Source organism: Girardinichthys multiradiatus, chromosome 8 (assembly GCF_021462225.1).
Source record: "Girardinichthys multiradiatus isolate DD_20200921_A chromosome 8, DD_fGirMul_XY1, whole genome shotgun sequence".
NCBI classification, from domain to species: Eukaryota; Metazoa; Chordata; class Actinopteri; order Cyprinodontiformes; family Goodeidae; genus Girardinichthys; species Girardinichthys multiradiatus.
In genome coordinates, this window is record NC_061801.1 from 17,891,875 (window position 1) to 17,912,691 (window position 20,817).

The following is a 20,817-nucleotide window of genomic DNA, read 5'->3' on the forward strand; positions in this document are numbered from 1 at the left end:
TGCCAGCAGTTTGCTCGGAGATGTATGATTATTGAAAACATGCGTCAATGTATTTTCATTAAACATTAAATCTTTGTTGTTACCGTTATTCAGCACCAAGTTGCTGAAAGCGGTAGAGAGATTTCAGATCTTGGAATGATGATACTACACACCTCCGTAATAAAAAGACAGCCATTACTACTATACAAATCAGAGGGTTTAATAAGATTCACCATGTCAGGCATTAAACACATTAGAGTTTTTGGGAAAGGATCTCGATTCTCTAAAAGAAAGAGGGTAAAGGCTTATTCCTTGTGCTGTTAGAACAAAAATCCCCAAAACATGAAGTGTTCCTACCACAGCTCCAAAACTAAGAGAAATTTTCTTTTTTCATTAAAAAAATGTTTTTTACAGTTGATAGTTGTAACTTTATTGGTCAGTCATGATACAATCAACATCTTGAAATAAACAGAAGTTTAACCATATTTGGCTAACATTACTATTCAAATTTCAGTGGGTTTTATGCATTTCATATACAGTCCTCCTCAATGTGAGTAAAATGTGTCTGTAGGTGCTTCTGCTGAACTTTGAACAAGTTTCAAGGCACCTAGAGGCAGACACTTGATGGCACCAGGAAAGATGTGCAGGTTCTTCTGTGGCCTCCAGCTCCTGTGGTGGACTGATGTTACGCAGTGTGCTCAGATTTGATCAGATCCAGAATCACCTGGATGGTTGTATCACCTACGATGAGAAGACAGAAATGTAACAGATCTAGCAGGGTAATAAAGGTTTTTTTCTGGTCTGCTGTTTAAAAGTATACTAGATAGAGACGGGTGCATTGTAGAGACAAAGGAGCAATTTGCCTTAAAAAGCAAATTATTTTAATTAAGTTGCAAAATCAAAGCCCAGATAAAATGTAGAGGCCATTTCTGACATGAAGTAGTTTTAGTTGAACTCTCATTCCTTATTATCGTTCTGTCAAAAGCAGCAACACCCCAGCAGGCAGTAGCTACTGAGGAGGAGGAACACTCAGATTATGAAGCGAACGTATTTTGTATAAACAGCTTCGTAATCTAAACTCAGACAACAGTCCAGCGGCTGTTTGAGGGTCCATGGTAATTAAGGTTCAGGGTAGCATAATGAAAACTCTTCATTTATAATTTAGTGAATTTCATGTTTACCTTCCAGATTCATCCTGGGGTTTTCCAACTTCCTTTCAAGTAAAAAATCCATCAGTTTCCGTAAATGTTTGAAGATCACTCCAATCCGTACCGGAGCCTTAAAAGTGAGGCAAAAACAATTTCAATTATTGATCATAGAAGAAGAAAAGGTCAGAGCAGACAAGGTTTTCTGTGGGTTGGGCTCAGATATGTAAAGCATTAAAAACAACCATTTTAGCAACAGTAAACTGAGTCTGTAAACTTATTTAGTGCTTTCCTTACAAAAATCAAAGAGCTAGTTTGTTAAAGTCTATCCTGGTTTTATAAATCTATTAAATCATAACACATAAATAAAAATAAAATGGATTCTATTTATTATTTCATAAGTATCCTCCATTATGTTCCAATATGATATATTGTACATGCATACATGTATAAGAATTAACCAAATGTGGGTTCTGACCTGAAAATGAATCCATCCATCTAAAGAGACGAGCTTCTCCCTGTGCTGAATGTCAATGTCGCCTCCGAACAGCAGCATGGGAAAAGGAGAGATCAGGGTGGTGTCTCGCAAGTAGATCTTAGTGTATTTAACCTAAGGAAGAACATATAACAACAATAGCTGTATATATAGACATGAGGCAATCGGAAAACACTGGAGGTCATCAGTACCTTCTCCTGGTACAGCAGCCAGCCGTGCACCTGCAGGCTACGGTTAACAGATGACGGATGGACTTGAGCCCTGCCTTGAGACGTCTCCACCGTGCAGGCTACCCGCTCCAGCCCATCCACAGGGGGGTTGCACAGCACCCGCGCCACGCTGTCATAGAGCCCTGCCGTCAGCGCCGCGTTCAGGACGCAGATCTGCTGCTTGGACAGTGACGCTGCCTGCTGCTTCGAGCGAGAAGAGAAAGAGCGAGAGGACCAGAAACCTGCCTGCTCCATCATCTTCATCAGTTCGTGCTTCACATCCTGGATGCGAGACGGGATGCCGATTAGTGAAGGGAGAGGGAAGTTCGTTAAAACAACTCAAATTTAAATCTACCTCTATTGTGATGAGAGCCGTCCGATTGAGGAAGTGCTTCCTGCAGTACAACATTTCTGCTCTCGTTCCTTCAATTTGTGAGCTTTTCCACCTAAAAGAAACCAAGAATTTCTATCAACACAAAAAGAAACAATTTAATGTGTCCCTGTAGGATTATGAGCATTTTTCTTCACCTTTTTTGTCCAATATCACAAGCAGAAACTGCAGACCAACAGTATGGTAGGAAATCAGTTCACTTTATGTCAGAAAACATAACTACACACATTTCTGACATTAATAATGGTTAATGATTGACAGAGAGCCGATTGAGACAGTAAAACTTTGAACCAATAATAAAACACATGAATCACATTAGTTCCCAGCAGATCTGAACAATAACTCCTATCAGTGTAATTAATCAGTCAGTGGGAAGCGGCAGAAAATGTTTTATGTTTATTTAAGTTAGGATTTTTGGAGACACGTCCCAGCTCAATGTCAGCAGTGGAAGTTTTGATGATGCAGATTTACAGCTGCACAACCCAATGCACAACTTGCACCATCTATGTTGAGTTGCGTAATGTCTCCTGACAAATATCTAACAAGACTAGCCTAATTGTTCCAGATGTTCCTAGAACTTATCCAGCCTTTTCTAGACTCAGATTTGTCCATTTTCAGACAGTTCCTTTAACACCGTGTACCCTTGAGTGCAAATATTTACCTTGCTGAGTTTTCTTATCTCAAATTAGCACTGTGGTGAAGTTGGCTTCCGACTGGCCACTGTGCTGAAGGACGATTTCACTGCTACTTTGCCACCTGAACTATCTTAGATCAGCTCTATTTCAACACTTAAGGTTGTCAAATCTGGACTGTTTTGTTCTTCATTAATCGCTGATTATGACAGCGATCTACATTACATGCTGTTTATGACTGTCCAGGGCCTTGAAATACTTTTGTCCATCATTCTTGACTATTTTACAATTTATCTGTCATAAAAGCATATTTGTTATATACCTGATAGCCCTCTTAGAAAGACAGGAGTAGTTATAAGAAGAATGTAGGCTTGGAGTGCAGTTTGTCATGTAGTCAGAATGTTGGATAATGGTCAACATCTGAAGTAATTAACTGTCAAAAAAAAAAAACTTTTTCCTGTGTGTTTCCTAATATACTTTTATGCAAAACTTCATGACCTCCAGAGACCTCACAGCTGAACTCAAAAACATACGAATGAAGTGCAGAGAAGCAGTTAATCACCTTTTCTTAGCAGTTAATTCAAACTTAACTCAGCACATTTGTTTATTACATAACCACAGTACTGAGCAAAAACTGTTAAGCACTCTTAATTTCTTTATGTTTTTTCTTTCCAAGGAGAAAGCCTTAATCGATAGTTTCAACACTTTCAGAAGGTATTTGATACTTTAATCTTTCGACAAAAACATCAATCAAATAATTAAATTATTTCAACTAGACCATACCCCATATGTGCATTATACATTGTCAGGTGATCAGAGTTGGCAATTGCCAGGGCGGCTTTGGCCAGGTTAGCTTCCTCCTTTCTATTCATCGGTGTGGAAAAAGGAGACTTCTCTGTGATGGCTGCTGCAATGGTTGCCTGAAACAAAGATTTTTATAAACATCACACAAAACAAGAATATAAAAAAATATATACAGTATTTAAATAGTTGCAGAATCTACAGTGTCTTGCAAAAGCAGCTGCTCTTGAACATAAGTAAAGTTTGTGGTTGTAACGGGCAAACATTGGTTCAAGGGTTATGAATAATTTTTGTAAAGCTCTGTAATCCTAAAACGTTCATTCAAAAGTAATCTGAAGAATACCTAACAGGACTTACTATGGGCTCAAGGCAGCCAAGGATGGCTCCATAAATGAGCATCTTCCCGATCTTCACATTGACCGGCAGACTTGCCAAATGGTGTCCCAGAGGCGTGAGAATGTGGTTGTTGGGTTGACATGCGCCGATCTTCCTCAGCAGGTTCACAGCATTACTGACAGACTGAGGCTGAGGAGCATCCAGGGCCCGGCTCAGGAAGTCCTCCGGGGACCCATACTGACATTTCTACAAGAGAGGAGGAAAAGTTTGCTCGACTTTGTGTTATTTTATTTCTAAGTCACAAAGAATGACTCAGTTACCATTATATGAAGACAGAGCTCTTCTAGTGGGACCCGCAGGATTTCTGGGATGGAGTAATCCATAAAGGCATCAAACCTGGTGTGAAACAGGTTAAGCAGGAGCAGAGCACGTCTTACAAAAGGAAAATAGTAAAGTTTTAAATGTATTTTGTTGATGAAACGACTTCTTATGAAAGACAGACATGATGAGTGCTTTACTGCTGTTTGATTGCAAACAAAGAGCCGATTAGTGGGAAGCTCCAAACCTGTATTTGGGATAAAGTCTGAAGCAGAAACCGTTTCGGACACGTCCTGCTCTCCCCTGCCTCTGGAGGGCACTGGCTTTGGAGACGAACGTTTCCACCAAAGAACTCATCTGGCTGCTCTCATGGTACCTGAAGAAGACAACAGAAATAAGTTACATCAGCAGATGTTCATGAATAGATATCACTATGCCCTGGAAAACAAAATGGTGACTAAGACAAGCCTGTTTTGTTAGCTGTACAAAACTTAATGCACAGCACCAACTATGTAAAATTTTTGTTTTGGTTGATAGCATTAATGCCTTGCAGAAAGCAGGTCCTGGGTTTGAATCCCAGTCTGCGGTCATTCTGCATGGAGTTTGCATGTTCTCCCTGGGTTCTTTCCACGTTCTCCGGCTTCCTCCCACAATCCAAAAACATGATTGTTTGGTGAATTGGTCTCTCTGAATTGCCCTTTGGTATGTGCATGTGTGTGTGCATTTTTTTTTTTTTTTGTCCCGTGTTTCTGTTCACCGCCCTGTGATGGACTGGCAACCTGTCCAGGTGAACCCCACCTCTCGCCCAATGACCGCTGGAGACAGACTTAACAAAAAATGTATTCCTTGTGCCAATAATAGCATTCTGTTGGGAAAGGTCTATGCAGATATTGTATAAAAACACATAGCTTTATTAAAAACACCTCTCATTTCTGTATCATATATAGCCAAAGTTAATAAGAGGCACGTGTTGCAGATTCTTAGTCTAGATGATACCCAGATTTGTGTCTAACTATTATGAGACATACAAACAGAAAATATTAAAACTGCATTTAGTAGAGATTTTCTTTTAGTAACAGTCTGTTTCATTTTTTGTTTATGTCGTTTAGTGCATTGTTGATCCACTGTTTTGATGCTGTCATTTTTAAATGTAAGAGAAATGCGGTTGTCACTAAAATACTATGAATAAATAGGGCTGTGGTATGTTAAGGCACAAGAGTTATGAATGCATGCTGTAAGGCGACGTTAACAAATACATGAATGGTTTCATAAATCAGGTGTGAAACTTGTGTTGCATTTTGCACCCGAAGCTATGACAGTTTTTGATCAATGAGCCTATGAGTTGCAAAATCTGCTGTAATCATTTAAAAGAGAATCAGACTCATTGTGGTTGTGAAAGAACATTAGAACGCCTTTGTTAGCAAGAAAGTGAAAATTGATGTTATTCGTTCAAGAACTCTTACTTATTTTCTTTAGTCTTCCCGCTGTCGATGACGAATACAACGTCAGAAATCGTCACGCCTGTCTCAGCAATGTTGGTTGACAACACAATCTAAAAAAAAACAACACCACAACAAAAGAAGCTGAAGGCAAAAAGGTACCAGTTCATGAAAGTCCCAAGTTACAACTAAAACTACCTTTCTAACTCCAGCAGGTGGCACTGTGAAAGCAGCAGCCTGGTCCTTAGATGAAAGAGTTGAGTGGAGGGCAACGATCTTATACCTGGAGTAATGTTACAACAGAGAGGGAACAGGTCCATTTGTTGAGGTTCTTTTACTATGTATTGTGTCTTAAAGCGCCACACAGTTTATGGAAATACCTGTTTTTCTCCCGGAACCTCTTGTCCGACGAAAGCACGTCGTAGAGCTGCTGGATATGAGCCAGACCCGGTAGAAACACGAGCACAGCTCCATCCACATCTGCAAACTGTGGGGATTTGTCTGGCAGAGGGAACCCAAAGGGTCACAGAAGGAAGTTTCACAGAATAAAATCAAAACGTGCCTCGTGGTGTGATGATGGTATTATACCCAAGTAGTCCAGGAGGTCTACGAGCAAGTCCACGTTGATCTTATTAGGGTTCATAAGCTGGAGCGCCTGCCGAGTCCTGCTGCTGAAATGGTCGAGGTCTGGACCCAGATCCCAGCTGGAAGAGGAGTCCCTCACTATAACCTCCTGACAGAAACACAAGCTCGTCTAAAACTACGGCAGTGCTTTAGGGCGGCTCAGGTGAAGCCCAGAGAGCCAAGGTTACCTGGTGCTCCAAAGTCTTGCCACCTTTCTGTGTGATAAAGATGGAGACCTCCTCCTCTTCTTCTAAAATCTTCTGGCAGTACTCCGAATCTTTTTCCAGGACGTATCCTGTTTGCTCCACTATGTCCTCCAAATGATAAACCTGGGAAAAACAGTATCATGTTTCCTTGGACATTTAAGCACTTATTATTGTAGCTCCTAAGAAAAGACAAGAATAAATCATGATCTTGATGATTCTCCCTAAATAATGCCAAACAATTTTTAGAAGCAAGAACCATCTTTAAATTCCTTCATATTTTAATTCATATGACTAACCAGTCAATCTGAGATCAATTTATTTACTAGATTTACATCTAGAATAACAATGTTTAGGACATACTTTTACATATTATTATTTTTGCATCACTATAGTAATTTCCAAATCTGACAGATTACAGCAAATTGAGCAGAATGCACTCCATGGATACCAGAGCTTTGATATCCAGAATCTGTATCTCATTCCCCTAAGAAAGAGCAATAAATCTTTCACAGGTGTCAGCTAATACCTATTAGAAAATCACATCACCGGAGCAAAAATTAAATACATTTTTATTTGAATACAAGTCTTTTGCTGTCTCTACCAGGTTTGCGTATATGGAGACTTAATTTATTTTACCCATGCTTCTTTGCAAAATAGCTGAAGCCCAGTCAGAGTGGATGTTGAGCATCTGTGAACAGCTGTTTTCAGATTTTATTTAGGATTTCCCTGTAAAGAGGGCTAAATATAGATTTATGGCACACTTTTTAGATGTTTTACTGTACATTTTTAACTGTGCATGTTTTTACTTCCACTTCCAAACTGCACTCTGCATTGCCACATACAATCCCAATAAAATGCATTAAGGTTTGTGGTTTTATTGTGAAAAAAAGAAAATAAGATAACTGATGCTTTTGTTTAATTTTTCATGTTTCTCTTATGTCTTGACACTTATCCTTATTACATTTTTAAGTCATTTCCAGCTTTGCTTGGCTTGATTATGGAAGCTTAACTTCCAAAAGAATAAAGTTCTTGTTTCTAAACATATTTAATTTTTTGTGAATTTGTCCTCCTGATGTTGTTTGTCAACTTTCTTCAAGTTGGTTAATATAAAATGTATTTATTTCAATCAAAAGGGAGAAGAATGTACAAGGATTTTTATAATGACCTATGTTTGTTAATCCTTACATATTCTCAGAACATATGGTATCAGTAGAAGTTAAGCTTAAATGCAACAAATAGGAAATGGGAAATTGCCTGAGTGACATTAGTTCTTGTGCAATTAGGCTGCAGGGACCTAGTGGTTAACTTGGGGTTAACTAAGCAGAATATGAGTCCATTTAGCAGGAACTTAGCAAACAGATTCTTATAAGGACGGGATTTTAGAATTTAGAAATTTCGCATATTCCCACGGTTTGTAACTTTGTGTATGTGTGGGTTGAAGGAGGAGGGGTTTTTGGCACCGTTTATAAAGACTCTGGGTAGTAGCTGAGTTTCAGGATGTCTTTGTAAAGCCTGACGGCTTTGTCTGATACTGTTCTATTGCAACGGCAATAAATATTTCGTCTTACTATACCCAACTGGTTCTCTAACCAGATTATTTAAAGGTTTAATTTCCACCACAAAAACATACAAGGACAATAACTGTTTGTGTACTTTAGCACTTTAACTTAGAGGCCTAAAGTACTTTCTAATAAGTAATAATTTAACATAAATAAGAATGCTCCTAAAGAAAAACCTTGAGAAGACCCTCAGGATGTCTGGAGAGCTAATGATCAAGCTAACTTTAAAATCATTACGAGAAAGTTTGGGTCCTTTCAAGCAAAATATAAAGAAATAATAGACAGTATAATACTTTACAAAATTTTAAATCCGTTTCTTCATGTAACTAACCCAAACTACGACTTACTTCAACTGGGAAGGTCCTGCCTGGAATGCTGATCACAGGGCAGCGGTTGAAGTAGCTGGAAAACTTGGCACAGTCAACAGTGGCACTCATGAGGATCAGGTGCAGGTCAGATCTCTTCATTACAACATCTTTTAGGATGGTTAGTAGAAAATCTGACTGGACACTTCGCTCATGGACCTAAGAGAAAATCGGTGAGGGAAAAGAAAAGAGTTTAATGCATCAGCCTGAGAAGAAAATAAATCTGTGTATTTTGAACCCAAAAAGGGCTCCTTAGTACTTCATCCACGATAATATGGGTCAAGGAGCTGAGGTGTCTGTCATGCTGAAGCTTCCTCAGGAGAACTCCGGTTGTGCAGTACAAGAGGCGGGTCCATTCCCCAGACAGGTTCTCCATCCTGATCTGGTATCCGCACAGCGACGACTGAATTCAACCCAAAACATGGTCATTACAACAGGTGAGATTGCTTCTGATCTGCTTACATTGGCACACAAAACAGAAGGACAAACACTAAAATCCACGAGCTGAAAAGCACCTTGGAGCCTGGTCCGTCCGCACAACCCAGTTCCTGGCTGACTCTGCAGGCGAGACTCATGGCTGATATCCTCCGAGGCTGAGTCACAACAATGTTGCAAGCCTGAGCAGCTTTTCCCCCCGTCAACAGCTCCTCCAGCAGGAACTGAGGGATCTGAGTACTCTTTCCGCTGCCTGTCTCACCAGCCACCACCACCACACGGTGGCGCTGCAAAGCCTCAAGGATGGGACGCCTGTGTTGGAAGACTGGAAGCTGCTCTCTCTCTGCCTTAAAGGTAAAACGCTTGTTACACACCGTGGCATTAAATCACATAAAATAAATTGTGAACAATGCAGAGAGTATTTACCTGCAGCTTGTGGGCAAGGGCAGACTCTTTGAGCTCTAGTAAGAGCTCTCTGGCTGCTTTAAGTGATGCTGCTCCTTCCTTTTGCCTACTTTTCTCACTCTTGTCTTCAACTTTACCATCTTCTTCCTCAATATCGAGACCTGCCAAATTCTCCCAGGAGTCTTCAGGCTCCTCTTCTCCTGCCCTGTTGAGCCCCTGCCCTTCAGGATACACATGCTGCTGGGCTTGACTTTGGTTCTGCTGCTGTTTCAGTCTGGTCAGTAGCCGGGATATAAACTGGTCTCGAGGTTTGTTGGCTGCGGTGCGGCTCGCTTCCTGCTGCTGCTGCTCGCTGTCTCTCCACTCCAGCCACACGTCTCTGTAGGTTGGAGGTAGGAGCTGATGCACAGACTGCAGAAAAGCCGAGAGGAAGCAGAACGGTTCACCAGAGACACAACGATGCACACCGCTAAAACTGAGCAAAAGTAACATCCAGAGCTCCTACACATTTTTCTTTTGTAATAAATTCCAGATGCAGATTTTCAGATTTCTTAGTCGATCTTGCAAAAATGAATAGTGCTGCATGATATGAGAAAATTATGTGATGTGTGATAACGTCAGAGAAAAGTTATTTATTGCAAATCCTAAGTCTGCAGTGTTAATGTCTTTCTACTTTAGGTTTATGAGCGATGGATGGATGGATGGATGGAAGGAAGGAAGGATGGAAGGATGGATAGATGGATGGATGGAGCCTCTAACACAGGGGTCTGCAACCTTTACAATCCAAAGAGCCACTCTACCTCTAGTCTAGCCAAATGAGCCCCAAATGTTATATAACCTTTTGGAAAAAAAAACAACAAAAAAAACATATTTTTGATACATTTCTACTACAGGAAATTTGATGTCAGATAAAGAAGTCATTTTGTTTCTATTTTTAGGTATTAAAATAAAAACACAAAACTTGTTAGCAAAAAAAGGATGGATAAATTTTCTTGCGTGGGGTGTTAATAGTTAAAACTTAAATTATGTTAAAAAAAAACATTTTCCAACCTAATGACAGAGAAAGTAGATCCAAAGTTATTAAGAGCCAATGTGGAAGGTCCAAAGATCCACTTACGGCTCCAGAACCACAGGTTGTAGACCTCTGCTCTAAAATAATGAACTCTAGATCTGGTGAAGAAAATAATGACACAATGCTCACCAATGGCTCACATTAATAAAACCAACATAATGTTTATCTGATTGGAGCAACAGGTTTTAAGAAAATCATCACACAAACAACAGGGCAATCAATGTCATAAAAACATACAAATATTTTTCCTTCCTAGAATTTATTTTTCCCTTCTCTCCCATGGCTTACAAATGAAACTGCTGCGTTCTGGACAGGTAATAAAGCCAACTACCTGCCCTTTAATCAGGTTGTAGAGTGCCAATGTTGCAGCCAGATGCTGAGCCTGCATGCTATCCTCAGTCAAGATGGTAGGACAAACTTCCAGAACATCATCCGCTCTTTGGACTCGCACCCTGATGGATGCGAAAACATCATATCAATGTCTCGAAGACATAAAATCTCAGCTAGCCATGAAATGAATTCTGGATATTATTCTGAGGTCATTTTTCAGTCTGGTAACACTAACAGCACTAGTCAGTCATTTTACCATCTGGACCTTAGTTCTGGGGATGCACACACTCTTGCTTACCTGCATCTCCAGTATCTGCCCGCAGCAACCTTGTGGAAGGCTGGAGGTGGGCTTTTGGGCAGGTTTTTCCTGACCCAGTCGATGAGAAACTGTTTGGGAGACTTTCCTGTCCAACTGCGAGCCGTGTAGTCGAAGTTACGAATATCTTTTGGCTCGTTCTTTTTCACAACTGCAAACGAAAAATGCAACATCGGTTCATCATCACTTGTTGAGGTTGAACTGATTGTCCAGGTTGTCCGTGTGAACTGTGAACATTTTCACGTAAATGGTTCTAGTTTGCTCTGCTTCCTTAAGACACTGTACTGTGCAACACGTCTCTTCCCTACACAAATGAATGAGTGCATCCCTGACAGTTCTTGACTTTCAGGACTATCTGAAAATTATTGAGATCTTGATGTTTCACCAAAAAAATATCTAAGAAAAGGTCATAAAGCAAACTGACAGCAACAATTGATAGTATAAGTGGTGTGTCTGGAAATAGCCTTATTCCAACTATGAAGACATGCTCCTAATAAATTGATAGATATGACCTCTGTGCCATTAGAGGTGACATAACATTGAATGTGTTAGGGTCATCACTGTATGGTTGACCTTTTTCTGCTGGAGGGTCCTTCCCTGCTTGTTCAAACAGATTGAAGCTGATTTCGTCTTTATCATCAACCACAGGAAGAGACTTCTTTTCCTTCTGAGGGACATCTATCACTTTTATAGCAGGATTGAACATGGGATGAGATTCCAGCTGTTTCATTTCTAGAAAAGAGAGAAAAAGTGTTTTTGGATTACCAAAATATCCTGTCAGTTGTTTCTTTTTTCCTAGTTGGAAGTTTTGGTTACTTAAGATTACTTCATGATTAGAACTTGGTAATAAGCTATCCGCTGGGTGTGGGGGCATGCTATGTGAGAAAAAGAAAATGAGGCCTTTAAATACTTGATAAATGTGGTTAAAAAGAAAAATAATCACACATGCACCTTGCTGTATGACCCGAATCCTGTCCTGTGCCGTCCTCTGGCCCATTTTGTCTCCTTTGGTCTTAGCATCAGCTGCCATTTCTTTAGCATCATATAGTTGAGCAGTGAGGATCAAATACCTGTCATTCTACAGAGAACACATAATGACATTTCTATAAAGACTTGAAGCTGCTGCACATTTTTCTTAGAAGGTCTCCAAAATATCCTACATCTCAGCTGAAAGATTGTTAAATTCAACTTACAGGATCAAACTTTTCATCCAATTCAGGATTGTGTGTCCTCTTTTCTCCTTCCTCCTCCTCCTCTTCCTCATCGCTGCTTTGCTCTGCGTACCTTAAGATCCAGTCCTTCACGCTTGCAGCTTCATCCCTCTCTGAAACCTGGCGAACAGCACAACTAAGCTCACAGGCTGAGCCACAAAACACTTATCTAGCAAATCTTTAAACACACGCACCCCGTTGGTTTCTCTGCGGGTGTTGATGGATGCTTTGGGGTTCATTTCAGCTGGGTTCTGCTGTGGTGGAGGCTGGAATTTAGGTCGGCTCGTCTGGCTCTCCTCCTGCAGCTGCTGGGTGAAACCATCTGGCAATTCATCTTGTAAAACAGATGAGAAATTCACAAAGTCAGCGTAAATAATAATGTGTGCTATATTTACACTGTTATGAATGTTGACGCTCCATTACCATCTTTAAGGTTAAGACAGAGCCAGTCGAGAGCGGAGTGGAGGTCGCCCCCATGCAGGACACTACTCTTCATCGCCTCTTCAATGTGTTCTCTTTTAAAGTTGAATTTCTCCAGAGCTGTGTAAAGGTCCTTGAAGCACATGAAAATGCAAAAGTTGGTTTAAACAAAAAAAAACTGTACATGTGTAAAAGAGGTATGAGAATGGTGGATTTCTTCTTACCAACAGCTTCTTGGTCGTAAGTCTGCCAGAAATGGCCCCTTTGTCCCCATTGTCCTGTTGGAAATCATTGATCAGCTTGATGATTTTCTTCTCCAGCTCAGCTTGGATAGAAACCTATGAAAAAAACGCAACATTTATGAATATTCAAACTTTTTATGTTGAAAAGGGACGATTTTTAATATCTATTGTGTCTTGCAAAAGTATTCATACCTCCCAACCATTGTTGTTGAGTATTGTAATTGGATTTTATATGAAAGATCCACACAAAGTAGTACATAAATGTGATTTGGAATAATTTGGGATGAAGATTTTAAAGGTTTTTAAAGTTTTTTACAAATACAAACAGAAAAGTGTTTACATTGGAGCCAACAGTTTGTTGAACCACCCTTTGTGTCAACTACAGCTGCAAGCCTTTGCCAGTTTTACACATTTATAGACTGAACTTAATCATAAATCAAGCTTTACATAGATGGCTTTGTTGTCACTCTTCAATATAGACCAGACTTGTGGAGTACATGACCAACCGTTGTCCTGCTGACAGGTTCTTCTGGCAGAGCCATGGATCTCTGCAGCTCCTCCAGAGTTAACATGGGCCTTGGCTGTTTCTCAGATTAATGCTTTTCTAGCCCATCCTGTCACTTTAGGTAGGCCTAACCGTGCTTTAAACCTTCACACAATTTTATCCCCGATGTGTCTGTTGGGTTTCTTGGTCTTCTATGTTCTCTAACAAACCTCTGAGATCATCACAGAACATCCTTTATTAGTACATGTGGTATTAGGTGACTTCTGATGGCAAATTGTTGCACTGGATCTTCAGAGCACACAGGGCTGTATAAAATTGCATGCTAAACTTTTTTTTTATTTAAAAACAAAAATTGTTTCATGTTCCTTCATACCCTGTCTACTTTTAAGGCTAGGCTTAAAACTTTCCTTTTTGATAAACCTTATAGTTAGAGTGGCTTAGGTTATCAGGGAGGGAGCCCTCTTCCCTCCCTGTTGGATGGAGTAAGAGGTAGTCAGGTTTAGCCTAAAGCGGCTCAGTTATGGTTGAGGTGCAAACACACCCTCCATTTATTTCTGCTACCTGTATGACCCCTTCTCTTTTCCAATGGTTATAATCAGTCTGACAGAGAGAGGTATCCCAATCCTTGTGGTTTTTAGTATAACAGTGGTCACCAGTGGGACCCTTTGTGGGCTGCCTTGAGACGACATTGTTGTAAATAAGCGCCGTTTAACTAAATAATCTGAACTGAAACTATCTGTGTAGTTATGCTGCTATAGGCTTAGGCTGCTGGAGGACATAACGACCACTTTCACCCTCTTCGCTACATTCTCACACTACTCTCCAATTTTGCATTATTTGCTGTTATTTCAGCTTTTAACTTTGTTCTCTTTTCTCTTCCTAGAAGCTACACCTGGCCTGACTCTGTGTCTACCTGTGACACCTTTCTGGAGAGGGGAATCGTCCGAGCTTCTGCTGGCAACAACTTAATGCTCACCCTCTACCGATGATCCACATAGCCCTGTCTTTCAGTGTTTAACCCTTTCTCTCTCCTAGACATGGCGATTGACTGAGCTTTTACTGTAACTAACTCTATGTGCTCTCTTTCATACTCTAACCTTGAAAACTGGCTCAGAGTTTATCTGTTCTTTCTTTCCAGGTGAAATGACTAAAGGAGCTACATCCATTAACATTTACTTTTCCTTCCCATAGAAAGGACTCCTGGATCAGTGCTTCTTTGTTCTCTTTGTGTCTCTGCTCTGTTCTCTCAAACCCCCAGTCGGTCGTGGCAGATGGCTGCTCATACTGAGCCTGGTTCTGGTTCTGCTGGAGGTTTCTTCCTGTTAAAAGGGAGTTTTTCCTCTCCACTGTCGCTACATGCATGCTCAGTATGAGGGATTGCTGCAAAGTCAACGCCAGTGACTGTCCACTGTCTCTACATGCTCATCCAGGAGGAGTGAATGTTACAAGTCACTGACTGGATGCAATCTGCTGGGTTTCCTTAGATAGAAAAACTTTTTATCCAATTTGAATAAATAACTAACTGACTGCACTGTTCAATGGTTAGAATTAATTGGAATGTAAGTACCTGACTTTTGTGAAGTGTCTTGAGACGACGTGTGTTGTGAATTGGTGCTATATAAATAAACTGAATTGAAAACTGAATTCCTTCCACTTTACAGTTGTTCTACTCTGTGTCGGCCGATCGCATAAAACACACTGAATCTTGTGGCTGTACCCATACGAAATGTAAATAAATTCAAGGCGTATCAAATACTTTTTAAGGAACTGTAGACATATTATACTTACTTTCAGAATAGACTTGTCTGAGACCCCACCTGTGTCCACCTGAGCTGTGTTGGCAAGACTGTATGTCTTTGGGGCTGAGGGGAGTGGAGGACAAAACAAACCAGCAAGTGTTACTGGATGTTGGTGCAGTAAGAACGTTTTCTGACAGATATTCTGATGGTCCAGAAACCCTTATAGGTTGCCACATTAGTATATTCTGAGTCTGACATTATTAAATATGGACATATACATAGTAAAGCAAATAATGGCACAGGAAAATCAGACAAGTCATAAGGACGTGCTTATTAGATATAAATAAACTGCTTTGCAGGCTTTCTTGACGTCACACACATACGGATTACTTTAACACGTAATTCTGTGAAAATAACCAACTTGATTCATTTTACTGCGTAGCCAGATATTATATCACCACCTTTGGATTTATTCTCTTTAGCTGGTTTACTCGCTTTGCTGCTAGCTGTATGTATCTTCTGGTCCACCACCGCACCGGTACCACCGACAGCAGGGGTAGAACCGGAGCTGGCCGCCGCCGCCGCGGCCACAGTCTGAGTCGCTGATTTCTTCTTCTTTCCACCCATTACGTCAACAACACCTGCCTGAGTGTGGCGCTTTTACGCGAAAACACGCTTTAAATACATCAGCGAGGCGCTGGATATAATATGGAAGGAGAGTGAAAACGGCGGTGTCGAGACGTACGTCTCACTCGTTTACGTTTTGTACCACACGGCTTCCGTAGCGGAAGTGTCGAAACAGCCTCATGCTGTATTGTGGGAAGTTCGTCCCTTACAAACATGGCGGACCCTTTTGGAGACGGATTGTTCAGCGTGTTTGATGATGAACAACAAAGTTCTTCTGGCAAAAAGACACCCACAGGCATCTCTGGTGAAACAGGGTGCGATACTTTAAATTTAAAACGTGTTGTCTTTCATGTTAGCGCACTTTCTTATGTACGTCGTGTGAACGTGGCTTCATCATGTTGGCTCGTGCATGTCCTAACCGGCTAATAAGCTAGCTTGTTCATTTAAGACACTGAACATAATAAAGTGTAGGAATTATTCAGATAATGCTGAAGTTTAAGCTGTGCTCCTGGCGTTTAACATGTTTTTAACGAAACCGGATTGAAATTAAGCGTCTGAATCCCGCGCAGACAGCTAATCTATCCCCCTCTCTGCTATATTATTGTGTTTTTCAGGAAATCTGCAGGTAAAGGTGGTGCTGACGGGGATGCAGGTTCATCTCTTCGGGTCAAGCGAGAAGCGGACAGTGATGGCGGAGAGGAGGTGGTGTTTGGGAAGAAACCTCGTCATGAAACGGTCTCATCCAATGACCTAAAGTAAGATGAAATACTAAGTTCTTCTAGAAATAATCCCCGAAGAGGTGTACTTGCCACTTTAATGAAAGGGGTCCAACACAGTGTGAGCTTCAGTTGGAAATAAAGATTGTTTATTGTCTGGTTGTATAAATGTTGAATCCATTCATCCAACGACTGAATCAGAATCAGAAAAGCTTTATTGCCAAGTACGTTTTTGGACATACAAGGAATTTGTTTTGGCGTAGTCGGTGCAATACAATACAAATATGGGAAATAACTCCTCTGGTGTAGTAGCCCTGATGTTCATGAGTTCTTCTCTGGTGAGAGAGCTCCGGGTACCATTCATCTGTCAGTTTATCCACCCGTTCTGCTCAATATATCTAATCACATTCGCCCTCAACAGTATCAATGGGTGCAATATCGCAAACGTATTGATGCAATGTTTGATAGACTGTAATGTTTCAGGTGCTCCACATGCCAGTAATATCTTTGGTCAATTAGATGGACTTTCACCGTCCTTAATGCCCACACCTGATACAGATCTCATTGGCCAGGTCCAGAAAGCTCTAGAGGGGTGAGGACATTGTGATGATGACAAAGATACAGATTCATGGGGAAGATGTGGGTTTGTTGCAGTTAATATAGTCGTCAAAATATTAAGCAATACTTTTCTTAATATTGTACAGCTCTACCATAAATCCATCCATCCATATGTTTACCTATCCACCCTTCCAGCATTTTAGCTTCTGATCTGCAATCTATTCATAGTGTTCTTCTGTGTTTATACTGTGCATGGCCCAGTTACCAATATCAAGGTATACGAAGGTTTGTAAATATTTCAGAACTGTTAAAGATTTTCCGTCATACCTTTCTGCGGTTTAAGTGCCCATAACTGGGATTTGCGCTGTATGTGGTATAGAGAAATGCCTGGCTACCACTCTTTTATCTGTTGCTGCACATTGCCGCTCAGCTGGCTGAAAGAAGGCCACTACTCCTTTTTTTTCCCCTTACTTTGAAGAAAGAAATATTCCCAGTCCTGAAAAACGCAGTCAGCCGTAGCGTGGAAACAAAAAGAAGCCCTACTCATGTATTATGATCAAAATAGATCAAATTAATACAGCTGTAATAATCAGTATGGGATTATTTTAGCTGCAGTGGCAATAATTGTTGCTTCTTATTTTCAATGAAACATAATTGAATTTTATATGTATATATTTTTGCAGTTGTTAATACTGTGATATCCCTAAACCATGGTATTTTTAATTATTTAGGTATGTTTGGGTATGTTTAATACAGTAAAAATGTCATACAGACCCATACTAAGGAGGGTTTGTACCTGTCTCAAAAAGAGGACGAAGAAGCCTACCCAGTGTCTGGCAAATTAAGGAATTTGTTTAAAAAACTGTAAATAATATATGTTTTTGGTTAAATCAACTTCCATTCCCTTTACAACTGCTCTTCCTTGGTTAATCTGAACCTACATGTGAACTTTATTTTCTGTGGGTCTGTCATTAAACAGATCTCCAAGTTGGGATCCTGATGATCTTAAAAACCATGATAATAATCATCATATTTTCAGTATGCTTTGTGAAAAGCATGGTGCAAACTGAATTTTCATACTTTCATTACGATGACCGCGTTATTGATAATTATTTGTATCCCTTGTCTGCGTTGGTTTTAGGACAGCAGTTGTTGCATTTAAAACTAGAGCTGCATTGATTCGTAATTGTTGTTGCAGTGTTACATAGAATGTGTAAAAATATTGCTTGGTCGGTTCTTCTATTTCATGCATTCATACATTACAGCCTAAGTTAGTTTGCAACTCCTGCTCTTGTTTAACATAAAAACATAAACGTTGCAAACGCATGACACTCATTAAGACTAGGCAAAACAATCAAGTCGTTCCTAGAAAAAACATAGCACCATCAAGTTCAAAATAATTAATAATGAAGGAAAGGTGGCAATCATTGATGACAACATAGTTGGTCATTTTTTGAAGAAACTGCTTAAATTTCAAACTAATAAGATATTATATAAGTCATTATTTAGTTGATTTGTAGGTTTTTTCTAAGAATTGTTGCTTAATTGTTACTATTAAATAAATTCTCAGGCTGTTAATTAAACTTTTAAAATGAAGTAAAAATGTTGAGTGTCTGTAACTGTTAATGAAGCTTTTATTTATTTTGTTCCGTTCATTATGTTTTTAAAATTCAATTTCAAAATACTTTATTAATCCCGAAGGGAAATTAAATAAAAACATGCCATAACTTCTGTAGTTTACATTTTATCCAGTTTATGTAGGTATTATTTCTAATATTAATTATTATCAAAGCCAAACATCACATCCTAATTGTGAGTAAATGTTTAATTTCAGCCTAATAAAAATGGGGATGACAACCTGTCTCTAATGTCCAGATTCGTTCTACCTTCATTAATAATAAGAAATTATAGGCTTAATGCAAGATGTCATTCATTAACATAACAATTACAACTGATTGAGTTTTCTATCAAAATAATAAATATCGTGAATTAATAAAAATGTGTACTGGCATGAAAAATGTTGATATAAGAGTTCCCTCACTGTTTCTTGGATAAGAATTTTCCTGTTTATTTCAGCCTCGCAGAATTTATGCCTCAAGTGAAGGTGGAGCAGGTGGAAACTGTGGAAGGATGCTCACATGAGGTAAAAAAAACAAAACTAACATTTTTGTTCTTGTCTTTAGTTTGTCTGTTTAATTGCTCCAGATGTTTTCTGTGACCAACAGGTTGCTCTTCCAGCTGATGAGGTGTATAAACCTCTGAAACCAAGAGTGGGGAAAGCAGCTAAGGTAAAGGAGTTAATTTGAACTTTCTGGTCTCAACATTTCATTACATTTACAGTACATTTTAAAAACAATACTTTTGAATTTTAATAGTTTTTACAATAACACATTTGATTCTGTGGAAAGGGGGTAGTCATTTAAATAACATAGAGCACTGTGTTATTTTATAGGCTTATGTGGGAATTAAGGCTGCACAATATTAGAAAATCTTGCGATGGCAAATCAGTTGCGACATATACCTATTTTCTTCTTTTCTCTCTTTTCTTATTCCTGCTCTCTGTGACCTTTACCATTTTGGGTGATGTCATTTGTGAGCATCTTCTGATGTACAATTCTGTCCAACTTGCTAAATCTTACATTAGCATGTAAAATGCAAACACTTAAATATGTTAGCCACAAAAATGATTGCACTCCAGGCAGTCCTCTGCTATATGAATATTTGCACTGATATTGCTATGACGATATATTGGTGATATAAGGTGCGGCCCTAGTGTGAATTGCTTCATTGTTTTGCAATAATTAATGTTGCATGTTTTTTCCTTTCCCCTGATGTTAAACTTGTCCTGCAGGAATACCCATTCATACTGGATCCCTTCCAGCGTGAGGCTATCCTGTGTATCGACAACAACCAGTCTGTGCTTGTGTCTGCTCACACCTCTGCAGGAAAGACTGTTTGTGCAGAGTAAGAATCCTAAATAAAAATAAAACAGTTTCTGTCTGAAATCATTTTAAGCACACGTTTTTTTGAGTTGTCCTTTTGATTTTTAATAAACCGGCTCCTCTTGTAGGTACGCCATCGCTCTGGCTCTTAGAGAGAAGCAGAGAGTCATCTTCACCAGCCCAATTAAAGCTCTCTCCAACCAGAAGTACAGAGAGATGTATGAAGAGTTCCAGGATGTGGGATTGATGACTGGTGATGTTACCATCAACCCTACCGCCTCCTGCCTTGTCATGACAACAGAGGTGAGGCACAGTGTTGTCCATTCACAGCTGATTGGTGTCATTCCCTGGGAGATGGTCTTAATGAAGTCGGTTGTTTACATTTTGCAGCAGGTCTGACATGGCTGTGTTTTCTTTTTGCCTAGATTCTAAGGAGCATGCTGTATCGGGGATCTGAGATCATGAGGGAGGTGGCGTGGGTCATCTTTGATGAGATCCATTACATGAGAGATACAGGTGTGTACACAACAGAAGGGTCACATGAGTTTTAGCTGAACTCTGCTCAGCCCCCATTGCACATTAGGCTTAATGGACAAGTTCTGTATTTATGGTTTGAGCGTTTTAAATCTAGGCTATAAAGTTGTAACAAATATAAAAAACATACAACTGCAAATGTTAGTCACGGTGTGAATGTCTAACACAAGACTATGTTCCTGTTTCCTTACAGCTTTTAACAGTGACTTTTAACCTCTAGAACATTCATGAATTAAGCATTTTAATGTGACTAAAACTAGCATGA

At 39.8% G+C, this 20,817-nt stretch overlaps 2 protein-coding genes across 2 annotated transcripts in view; one reads left to right on the forward strand and one right to left on the reverse strand.

Annotated features, from left to right (window-relative positions):
- Positions 1 to 178: 178 nt before the first annotated feature.
- On the reverse strand, positions 179 to 15,945 carry dhx29 (DEAH (Asp-Glu-Ala-His) box polypeptide 29). Its single transcript, XM_047372546.1, has 28 exons — positions 15,637 to 15,945; positions 15,225 to 15,298; positions 12,914 to 13,027; positions 12,693 to 12,822; positions 12,464 to 12,603; positions 12,252 to 12,389; positions 12,010 to 12,136; positions 11,632 to 11,790; positions 11,041 to 11,209; positions 10,744 to 10,864; positions 9,362 to 9,751; positions 9,016 to 9,282; positions 8,760 to 8,903; positions 8,483 to 8,659; positions 6,559 to 6,699; positions 6,335 to 6,479; positions 6,127 to 6,247; positions 5,945 to 6,029; positions 5,771 to 5,859; positions 4,555 to 4,683; positions 4,310 to 4,385; positions 4,011 to 4,235; positions 3,636 to 3,772; positions 2,185 to 2,275; positions 1,812 to 2,111; positions 1,603 to 1,734; positions 1,161 to 1,257; positions 179 to 720 (listed from the first exon to the last, which is right to left on the reverse strand). Exons 1-28 carry the CDS (start codon positions 15,800 to 15,802, stop codon positions 665 to 667), a joined length of 4,140 nt encoding a protein of 1,379 aa, XP_047228502.1. The 5' UTR covers positions 15,803 to 15,945; the 3' UTR covers positions 179 to 664.
- Positions 15,946 to 15,956: 11 nt separating this feature from the next.
- mtrex (Mtr4 exosome RNA helicase) overlaps positions 15,957 to 20,817 on the forward strand; it is a 36,780-nt gene continuing 31,919 nt past the window's right edge. Inside the window, exons 1-7 of the mRNA XM_047372547.1 lie at positions 15,957 to 16,116; positions 16,417 to 16,557; positions 19,153 to 19,219; positions 19,302 to 19,364; positions 19,928 to 20,040; positions 20,147 to 20,321; positions 20,444 to 20,534. Of these exons, the coding sequence (XP_047228503.1) occupies positions 16,016 to 16,116; positions 16,417 to 16,557; positions 19,153 to 19,219; positions 19,302 to 19,364; positions 19,928 to 20,040; positions 20,147 to 20,321; positions 20,444 to 20,534 (751 nt within the window). The 5' untranslated portion in view covers positions 15,957 to 16,015. The remainder of the gene's footprint in view (positions 16,117 to 16,416; positions 16,558 to 19,152; positions 19,220 to 19,301; positions 19,365 to 19,927; positions 20,041 to 20,146; positions 20,322 to 20,443; positions 20,535 to 20,817) is intronic.

Excerpts from the sequence above, each read along its gene's own strand:
- dhx29 (XM_047372546.1), bottom strand. The coding sequence starts at position 15,802 with ATGGGTGGAAAGAAGAAGAAATCAGCGACTCAGACTGTGGCCGCGGCG. Across the intron at positions 8,904-9,015 it reads CGGACGGACCAGGCTCCAAG|TCGTCGCTGTGCGGATACCA; the intron begins GTGCTTTTCAGC and ends GGTTGAATTCAG. Across the intron at positions 4,236-4,309 it reads AGCTCTGTCTTCATATAATG|AAATGTCAGTATGGGTCCCC; the intron begins GTAACTGAGTCA and ends CCTCTCTTGTAG.